General features: G+C 43.6%; 1 protein-coding gene across 2 annotated transcripts in view; it reads right to left on the bottom strand.

Annotated features, from left to right (window-relative positions):
- Nucleotides 1-10,641, bottom strand: part of Utp15 (UTP15, small subunit processome component) — a 21,457-nt gene that overhangs the window by 4,112 nt on the left and 6,704 nt on the right. For both annotated transcript variants that reach the window (XM_005356441.3, XM_026783796.1), the window contains 7 exons: nt 10,065-10,190; nt 7,593-7,728; nt 6,910-6,994; nt 5,995-6,141; nt 4,365-4,466; nt 3,121-3,254; nt 2,647-2,705 (listed from right to left, as the gene is read on the bottom strand). In XM_005356441.3, the coding sequence (XP_005356498.1) occupies nt 2,647-2,705; nt 3,121-3,254; nt 4,365-4,466; nt 5,995-6,141; nt 6,910-6,994; nt 7,593-7,728; nt 10,065-10,190 (789 nt within the window). The remainder of the gene's footprint in view (nt 1-2,646; nt 2,706-3,120; nt 3,255-4,364; nt 4,467-5,994; nt 6,142-6,909; nt 6,995-7,592; nt 7,729-10,064; nt 10,191-10,641) is intronic.

Below are 10,641 nucleotides of genomic sequence, written 5' to 3'. Positions count from 1 at the left end.
GTGGGCTCCAGTCACACACCCGGCCTCTAGAGAAAGACTCGGTGAGCTCCAGTCACACACCCGGCCCTCTAAAAAGAGCTGTGACTCACGTAGCAAGCATGCCCTAGTTTGTTCATGTTTGTCATGGGAAGGAACCATTTTACACCACTAATCTCTTCCAGCCAGGGGCCAGGAGCGTCTGCATATTCTCATTTCTAACCCCCAAAGGTCTCTCTACTCTACTGGATAAGAAAGTAGCCATCACAAAAATCCATATGGACTTGGGAAATGGTTGTGACTTGGATACTACACCAGAGACAAGGACTAAACTGAAGTACCCTCGACTTTTCGCCGCAGCTGAGAGCTGCAAGAGGAAGAACAACAGACCTTGCATGGGAACGCAAGGGAGGAAGGGGCTGTGGCAGAGACTGGCCCAGCAGAGCACTCAGCATCACTCAGTGATGGTGCAGAAGCCACCGGCACGAGTCCGCTCGGCCTGACTGCTTTCTACATTCTGAGTCCCAGACTACACAGAAACGCAGCCCCTGTGTGGTGTTTCCACGCCCACACTGGTACTGGTAGAGTACCTCTGATGTAGAGTGGTACCCAGCCTGGTGGTCCCCAGCTCATGAGGGCGGACTGCATAACCCACACTGTTGAGGCTGCCCGCAGGTGTGCAGAGCTCAGCCCAGCGACAGCCAGCAGGAAGAGATGGCTGCTCCACTTCCTTCTCCCTCGCTATGGTTGCTCACTTACACCCTAAGTACTTCTTCTCCAATCCTGCTGCTTCTCTTTCCTTTCACTAACTTCCGCTGTTGATTTTTACCTTGGCTGAGTTTTAGATTCCTGGCTAACCCTATCACACCCTCGGGCCTCACACGTCCCTCCTTCCTGGGGTACAGTTGTTCTCGGGTGGTTTGTTACGTGTAAATATGGGTTTGGCTTTCAGCCACATGTGTGTAGCAGGCAGAGATGTGAAGCAAAGGTGTCCCTCCATACAGACGCAGCAGCGATTCCATTCCCAGGTGTGCGGTCACAATGGAGAACAGAAGACAAGCGGAGCGAGCAGTGTGTGTCCTCCACACGGTATTAACTCCTCATCAGGTGGCCCTGAAGCTACTGAGATAGCTGAATACCTAACAAAGACAATGACCTCAAAGAGGCAACCATGGAACAGATGAAGGAAGGAAACAGTCAGACCAACGACACTGATAAGGAATTCCTCAGAGAGACTCTAAGAAAAACCAAATGGAAACCTTAGATATAAAGATTCAATAAATCAAATCACAGTGGGAAACATTTGGAGTAAGTCAAGCAAGAGATGGGAGATTGTGGGCTGAGGAATTATCATATCCATCATACACACTGTCAACAACCAAAGCAAACACATTCACAGCTTTCAAGAACTTTGGGGCATGGCAAAGGGAAAAAATCTAAGAGTCTTCACTGTAGAAGCATACAGAATCTAGGCAGTGAAACTGAAGCAGTAAATTTCAAAGTCCAGGGAAAGATACAGCTATCCAAATACAAGGGCACTCAGACCCTAAACACATATCCCGAGAGGAGAACCCTCTGTATCACACTACAGCTAGCATGGAACAGACCACCACACACAGCAGGACCAAATTACCCACAGAGGTGAGCCCAGCACTAGAACATCAGCCCTTTGCAGAAAAGAAAAGGCAACAGGGAGTGATGTCAATCCTAAGAGGAATAACTACCAACCAAGAGAATTACATCCAGTGAAGCCACCTTTAAAACTGACGGAGACGGTAGACTAGAGAGAACCATGGCCACTAAACCAGTATAAGGAAGACAACACTGAAGGAAAGCCACAATCACACGAGCTTGAGAAAATTCACATCAAGAGAAAACAGATAAGCAAAAGAGAATTAGGAGAGAATCAAAGGTTTTCAATCCAATAAACCAGCAAATAAATCAAAGATGAATGGACAAGGAAGAAAAGAACAAAGATCAGTTAGGGAAACACAAAAATCTTATAGGTTTAGCACACACCTCTCAGTTCTAACCCCAAATACCAACTCTGGATTTCCTTCTCCAATTGAAGCATGCAGACATAGCTGTGCAAAGTGGCAGATGCCTATAATGCCAGCAGTTGGGGCACAAACCTGGCCATACACACCTTCATATAAGCCATATAAGAATGTAAAAATCCGAGCTGGAGAAATAGCTCAGTGGTTAAGAGCATTGCCTGCTCTTCCAAAGGTCCTGAGTTCAATTCCCAGCAACCACATGGTGGCTCACAACCATCTGTAAAGAGGTCTGGCGCCCTCTTCTGGCCTTCAGGCATACAGACAGAATATTGTATACATAATAAATAAATAAATAAATAAATAAATAAATAAATAAATAAATATTTAAAAAAAGAATGTAAAAATCCACCACCCTTATAGATGTTCATGGAAAAAACTTTCTTAAACTGTAATTATCCTAGTCCAGCCAATTCAAATCTGCCACTCTAACATCTTAATTGCACCTGTACCCCTAGGTTTTCTGTTTCAGGTTCTTTAATTTTTTTCCAAACGCTGAGGCTCAAGCTCAGGCGCCTGACAGATGGACGTGTTGACAGATGTTCTGCTGCTGAGCTCCGGCCCAGCACCTCGGCTTTCCCAAGCCTGCTGGAATGTCTCTCTCACAACTACTCACCAATGATTATCTCAGCAGCGCGAATCAAAACAGGGGCAAATCTCGGCTGAGACAGATTCCTACAAAGCAAAACTTCTGATTAATGAGTCTTGCAAGGCCTGTCCCTGGCGCTCAAGCAGGCTTTTGGGAACCTGTTCCCCACGCAGAGTTGCCTCGCCCAGCACTGATGCACGGGGAGGAGTTGGTCCTGCCTCAACTTGATGTTTTGTTGACTCCCATGGGAGACTGAGGAGGAGTGGATGGGGGAAGGGGGAGGGAAGAAGACGAGAGGAGGGGGAAAAACTGTGGTTGGAATGTAAAATAAATGAAAAATTTTAATAATTAAAAATAGATAAATTAAAAAAGAAAAAAAAAACATCTCTAAAACAAACTTTAATTGTTCCACCAATTCTCTGTAAAGAGCAAACTAAAAGTAGGTGTCTCTCACTGGGTAATAATGGAGGATTTCAGCCACAAAACCCAAGTCAAGCATACCTTATCAAAAAGTTCAGAACCCGGGTAATCTCCTTCTCATCCCGACCCGCAAGAGCATTGGCAAGGACTCCTCTCCGATTCAATTCCTTTATGATGGAAACTGTAACCTCGGGCGTCTTTATTACACAATTAGGCTAGAAAATGTTTAGAGTCAGTACAGTCAAAAAGACAGACAAGAGAAAGATCACTACCCTGAACTGAACTACCAAACTTATCTTCACAATCCCAAGTCATGGTAAATCAAACCCATCGTCAAGACGGTTCCCCACGTCCTTTCCCTTTTTTTCTGACAGGGTCTCACTTTACAAGCCACAGTGGGCCTTGAACTTTATTCTGTAGCCCAGCTTGACCTCAAACATGTGATTTGCCTGCCTCAGCCTCCCAAGTGCTATGATTAGAGGCAAGAGCCATAATACCAGAGACTATTTTTGTTTGGTTTTGTTTTGTTTGAGACAGGGTTTTTCTGTATAATCCTGGAACTCACTCTATAGATCAGGCTGGTCTTGAACTAGAGATCCGGCTGCCTCTGGCTCTGGAGTGCAGGGATTAAAGGTGTGTTCCACCACTAGCTAAGCATGGCAGCATACACCGCCGATCTCAATGCCGGGAAGAAAACTAAGGGATCCTGAGGGCTCATTGGCCATCCAGCCAGCCACCTGGTGAGCTCCTAGTTCAGTAACAGACCCTGCCTCGGAAGGACTTTTTATCACCTGACACAAGCCAGGGTCATCTGAAAAGAGAGAATGTCAGTTGAAAAATGCCTCCATTATACTAGCCTGTGGACAAGACTATGGGAATATTTTCTTGATGTGGGTGCCCAGCTCACTGTGGTGGTGTCCCCCCTGGCAGGTGGTTCTGGGCTGTTCAACAAAGCAGGCTGAGCAAGCCATGAGGAACAAGCCAGTAAGCAGTGCTCCTCCATGGTCTCCACTTCAGCTCCTGCTTCCAGGTCCCTCTGCCTTGAGATCCTGTCCTGACTTCTGAACCTCCTGATGCACTGTAAACTCTTTTCCTGCCCAGACTGCTTTGGCCTCGCTCTTTAACAGCAAAGGAAGCAGACTGAGATACACATGATCTCAAGACGATGGACAACAGCCGAGGCGAACACCCAGCACTGATCTCTGGCTTCCCACATGCGTACACATGGACCCTGCCACACACACACACACACACACACACACACACACACACACACACACACAATTAAAACCTACTTAAGTGGAAAGAACGTGTTTCTCACTTACCTCAAGGACTCTGTCAAGTGCCTTTGATATTCGGAAACTTTTCAGGTCCCTGTCATACCATTCTAGGTGCTTCTTTGCTGGTCTGTTGATCATGATGTCATCCTGAATGAAAAAGCAAATTTATAGAGGAAGAAAATTACTATCTATACAGTTCCATTAAAATAAATGTTTTCCATTAGAGCTAGCCCTGGTGATAGGAGTGAGGGGGACCCAGATCTGAGGGGCCAAGAGCAGGAGAGCTTGCTATAGGCCGCATGGGGGGGGGGGGGGGTGAGCTGGCCACGGCAGAGCGGAAGAGCTCATCCGGGTTGCGACAACGAGGGAACGCTAGTGAATTGACCAACCCAGATACCACCCACGCCTACAACCAGGCTTACAAGTTGGCCCAGCCCAGCATCCACCAAATCTATGAACCGTTGGAGCATGTGAAGGAGATGAACCTGCAGATCCCAAACAGCAGGATCTCCATAACACAGGAAAACAGGATATTCAAGAGGAGTCCCAAAGACAGCCATTAATGATAGTGTAGCAGAAACCAAAGGCCTCGAGCCAGATCGATGACTCGTGGCAATGAACACTTGCAAGTAAAGATGAACGGACAGAACGGTAAACTGTGTCTCAACTGACCACACTACAAGTTCCATGACAAGAGGCTCCTTTATTTGTTTTGTTTGGTTTTCTTTTAAATTTGGTTTTGTTTTGGGGGAGGCTGCAAGAGCAGGGGACAGTGAGGTAAGTAGGATCAGAGTGCATGATGGGAAATCCACAAATAATCAATAAAAATATATATAAATAAAAATAAATGTATTCGGGGCTGGAGAGATGGCCCAGAGGTTGAGAGCACTGGCTGCTCTTCCAGAGGTTCTGAGTTCAATTCCCAGCAACCACATGGTGGCTCACAACCATCTGTACTGAGATCTGGCGCCCTCTTCTGGTGTGCGGGCATACATCGAGGCAGAATGTTGTATGCATAATAAATAAATAAATCAAAAAAATAAATAAATAAATGTATTCACAATACAGTGAAACATTTTAAAGTCAGGATGTTTTTTACAATACACAACAAATAGTGTTCCTGTGTAATAATAACAGTAATAATCATAATCATAATCCAAATGATACACTTTGTCATGTTAATGTGTTCTTATGATGTTTGGCTTATATATATATGTAAGTGGCTCTATTCTGAGCAAACTTACTCAAAAAAAAAAAAAAGATGAATAAGCAGGCAGTATGACTGCATATAAAGAGAAGAAAACAAACTGGAGACTCGGATCTAGTAGTCACAGCTCTGGTGACCTCCTGGGTCACCCGAACTTGACAGTTCAGTCCCTCTCCAGTCCTAGGAAGACATTACAGCCACATGCGGTTTAGAGGACAAATCCAACACTGTTCTGAAGATGGCAAAACACTGTATTAGTTCATGATTCGGGATATTAAGTAGGTAGTCCCTGCTCCCCATTATTCTTCAATAACATACTATAGCAATCTGGAACCAATTCTGATGGAAAAAAAAGCAAAATAAATGTACCTATTATGAGTCATACTTTGCAGTAAATTCCAGGAATGGGTGAAACTGACCCTTCTAAGAAATGTCATATTTTAAAAATAATAAAAAATACATACTTACCTGTTGCTTCATGTAAATCTTTCCTTTAATAAAGGTTCGATATGCAGGCCTCTTTCTCGGGAGAGATTCCTTCTTTGACTCTGATTTCCGGTGTTTAACGCTCAGTATTCCATTGGTCATCCCCACAACTATCGTCTCATCTTCATGCTAATGGTAATCAGAAAAATCAGCCTATTTTTAACCAACATTTTATAGTACTTTTGACTCAAAACAGCATTTATACCATGCCTGCTACTTCTTACCCACAGTTCCAGTCAATGCAGACACTCCTAACAATGATCTACCCAAAATTTTATTGCAAAACCACCATCAGGATGGACCTTCTCACCCTCTACAGCACTGCCAGTAAAGCGTGTGGGATGAGAGTGCTGACGTCGGCTGCTAATAAGATGCTGTGACCTCTTGACAAGTGTCAAGTAAGTGTCTGTACTTGGAGTAGAAAGAGGGCTACACAGGGGCATTACTCTCGGAAGCTACTCCCCCACAAGAGCTTCTCTTTACTTTTCCTCCCCAGCTTGGACTTCCCATGTAACATTTCAGGGATCTTCTGGCCCAAATGTGGCTCCTCATAAAACCTAACAGTGAACATTCCAGAAAGCACAGTGCTCACTCAGCTGCTCCTGCCCTCTCTGCCTTTTCTGGGGCCAACCTGCCATTCCTGGGCTTTGCAACACCTTGAGTTTGTTGAAGGAAGAGTTAACAACGTCCTAGTCCAGCCTCGGTGTTACTATGACAGCAGTCAGTGCTACCAAGTGGGAATTCATGCAGTTATCAGAAAACATCACATCCTAGCAACTGTCTTGACTCAAGCAACTAATATGCTTTATTAAATGCAAAGGTAACCCCAAAGATTCCACTTTACTTTTACTTGATGGGCATGGTGTGTAACAACTTGAAAAAGCTAGAAGTACATACAGAAAGTGCCAGACTCAAGATGGAAGCTGTGTAGTCAAAGCTGTGGACGACCTTGTAGGAAGTTGTGCTGTAGACCTTGACTTTCCTGGTGAGAAGGAAAAATTCTGTCAAGTCACCTCAGAAATGAGTGAAAACACAAAGTTTCTGGGTTTTTTGGTTTTCATTTTTGTTTTTTTGAGTCAGAGTTTCTCTGTGTACCATTGGAGCCTGTCCTGGAACTCGCTCTGTAGACCATGTTGGCCTTGAATTCACATTGGTCCACCTGTCTCTGCTTCTCAAATGCTGGAATTAAAGGCCTGTCACTACTCCCAGCTGTATTTTTATATTTTAAAGAATGTGACCCAGAATGAAATATATCCTCAGAATAAAAACTTCAAAATACATATGTATATATAAAATGGCTTTAAAAGAAACTATAAGAAAATAAGCTATCTCAAAAGATCCGTATTCAAGTGGGAAAGCAATATTGTTCTAGTGTATAAGCTAAAGCAAGAGATAATTTATTTCTGGGGGAATATAAGTAGTTATATGTAAATAAAAGATCAAACTACTTCAAAGCAATAGACTTTTATCCTTTATGAAAACCATTACGACATTTCTTTAACCACAAATACTGCTAAAAATAACTCAATTTCTCAAGCAGTAAGTGCTAACAATGACACACAAGAAAACTAGAATTCTACCTGTCCAGTGAGCCAGACAGCAACCTCTGTCCAGAGCTGCTCAGACACAAACACGTCACAGTCTTATGATGATTCTTCAAAGACACAAGCAACTGTCCTCCTTTTAACATGTCCCAGACTTTGATGTAACGACCGCCTGTGGAAAGAAGTAACCGCTTGTGTGATATTCTGCCTACATGCTCAGAATGATGGAGCTCTCAGAGGCACCCTCCCTGAGCTCCATAAAGCTTCTGGAGCCCAGACTTCATGCCCTAACCCCACCCGCTACTGGGAGTGGTGCTTGGTAGAAACCCCTACTCAAAGAAGCGTTAGCATGGCTAAGCTACTGCTTATTTCACATCAAGCAGAACAAATAGGGAACTGAAGATATTCCAAGTAAAGCACAATAAATTTACTGAGGAGAATGCTGGGCCTGTGAGATGGTTCAGTGGGTAAAGGCCCTTCCTGCCAAACCTGATTCCTGGGACCCACATGGTAAGAGACAGCTGGCTCATCAATGTTGTCCTTTGAACACCACTCACGTACACATGTACATATGTACACAAACACACACACACAAACTAAAAAAATTTAAGGACTACTGTACAACCATGTTAGATACTGCTTCCTAAAAATATCATGAACCCCCACAAACACTCAGTAATTTACTCTAAGAATCAAAAAAGGTAATAAAAGGTAACTTAATCTTATGATTTAAAAAATATTTTTTTAGGAGCTGGAGAAATGGCTCAGCAGTTAAGAGCAGCTGCTGCTCTTTCAGAGGATCTGGGTTCAGTTCCCAGCACCCATATGGTGGCTCACAACCATCCATAAATCCAGTTCCAGGGGATCTGACACCCTCTTCTGAACTTTGAGGACACTGAGTGATGTGGTACACAGACATACACATAAAATAAGTTGTAAATACTTTTAATAAAACACCAAGTATAGTGAGGCGGTGGTGGCGCATGCCTTTAATCCCAGCAATACAGAGGCAGAGACAGGTGAATCTCTGAGAGCTCGAGAACAGCCATGGCTACACAGAGAAGCCTTGCCTCAAAAAATAAAAAGAAAGAAAGAAAGAGAGAGAGAGAGAGAGAGAGAGAGAGAGAGAGAGAGAGAGAGAGAGAAGAAAAGAAAAGAAAAGAAAAGAAAAGAAAAGAAAAGAAAAGAAAAGAAAAGAAAAGAAAAGAAGAAGAAAAAACAAAAACCATCAAGAACAAGTCTAACAGGAGCCAGTGAAAAATGAGTGTGTAGAGAATACTGTTCTGCCCTAGTCAAGGCACTGGGCCTATGCTCAACTCAATGCCCACCTTCCCGTCTGAATGCGGCAGCTTACAAGGAGCAGTTTGCAGTCACTCCTCTAATACAACCTCTCCTCCTCAGGATGTCAGGATGTTAAGAGGCTGCCCAAGACACATAGCTGGTGGCATAGATTTCAACCCTCCCCGTTCAACTTGATTTCGTTTCCACTTCTCAAAACAAGAAAGAATTACATCTGACAATGGCATAAAAAATGTTTTAAGTCAAACAAGTATGAAAACATGTATAAAACAGATTTTTAAAAAGAAGATATATGAAGCTACAGAGGGCCAGGTAAATACATTCTTCAGATATCAACAGTTTTGCTTTATTGACAAATGAAAAGGTCAGACCACTTCTCCCGTTATGACTATAAAAATTCACTTTAGTAAACACATCAAAACCCGTCCAACTCCACTCTGTTGGAAAAGTATCAAGCTTGGCCTATTTCACTCTACATCCGCCCTCTCCAGCATGTGTGCTGTTTGCAGAGTTACAGGAAAGGAGATCAGCATGATTCTAGACCCAAAGGAAGGCTGCCAAAGCTATGCAGCTTTGTTAGCTGGAATAACAGAAGGGGAAGAGAGCAGACTTGCGTGGTCAGGTGGGACACATATATTATCTAGGAAATTCTCATGCCCCAGGACTTAAAGCCTGCCACTCACCATGCTGCCTTGGATAAATTAGTTGATGCTTTCATTAGTTCCTTAATTATTTCTTTTTGTTTTGTTTTGGTTTTTGAGACAGGGTTTCTCTATAGCTTTGGAGCCTGTCCTGAAACTCGTTCTGTAGACCAGGCTGGCCTTAAACTCACAGAAATCCACCTGCCTCTGCCTCCCAAGTGCTGGGATTAAAGGCATGCGTCACTACTGCCGGGCATTATTTCCTTAATTATAAAACAGAATGCTAACTACCAGGAGCATTAGCTATCTAGCATTAGCGGTGACGTGCAAACAGCAGACAGTGCCAGGGCGGGGCAGACACAGGAAACGACAGTTCTGGCCCTTCCCACTGCCAGGGCGGGTCAGACACAGGAACGACAGTTATTGGCCCTTCCCACTTAGCTGCTGAACAAATACTGAGATATGAAATTCAAGAAACACCAACAATCTGCAAATGAAAACTCAAAAAGAAATATCTACTCTCCTTGAGACCAACAACAGTGGTGAAAGCTATTTTGAGAAACTATACCTGAAGACACCAGAAGACCTCCAGAGGGGAAAAGCAGGACACTCTCCACTGGCTGCCCGTGCTCGACACAGAGAACATTTTTATTTGTCCGGGCATCAAACATCTTCACAGTGTGATCATATGACCCTGAAATGTAAATGTTTGAATTATGTGAATTTTGCTCTTTATAACAATATAAAAAGTTTGTCTATCCACATACTAAAACTAAAAGGAGAAAAACATTACATGAGATTTTTTGAAAATGCACACATAATTCATAAAGTCAGTACTTCCAAGCCGTCTGCTCCTACCGTTTCTAATCACACAGCACTATGCAATACTACACAGAATCCACTCCTGTCACCATGTCATCATCTGAGAATCTGTACGGGCAGCCGCACAAACTGAACTCCACCTACAGTGCTGCAGCTGCTGGGGCTCTAACAACCAGGGTACCGTGAGCCCACTACAACCTGGCACCTACGATGCTGTCAAGCAGCTGAAGGTATTCTCAAACGCATTTAGAGGGAACAAAACCCACTATCAAGAGAAGAAAAGTAAACAAAGAAGAACTGACTTTAATCAAAACCACGTATAT

Source organism: Microtus ochrogaster, chromosome 19 (genome assembly GCF_000317375.1).
Source record: "Microtus ochrogaster isolate Prairie Vole_2 chromosome 19, MicOch1.0, whole genome shotgun sequence".
NCBI classification, from domain to species: Eukaryota; Metazoa; Chordata; class Mammalia; order Rodentia; family Cricetidae; genus Microtus; species Microtus ochrogaster.
Note: the sequence above shows the minus strand (reverse complement) of the source record. Positions and strands in the feature narration are given on the sequence as shown.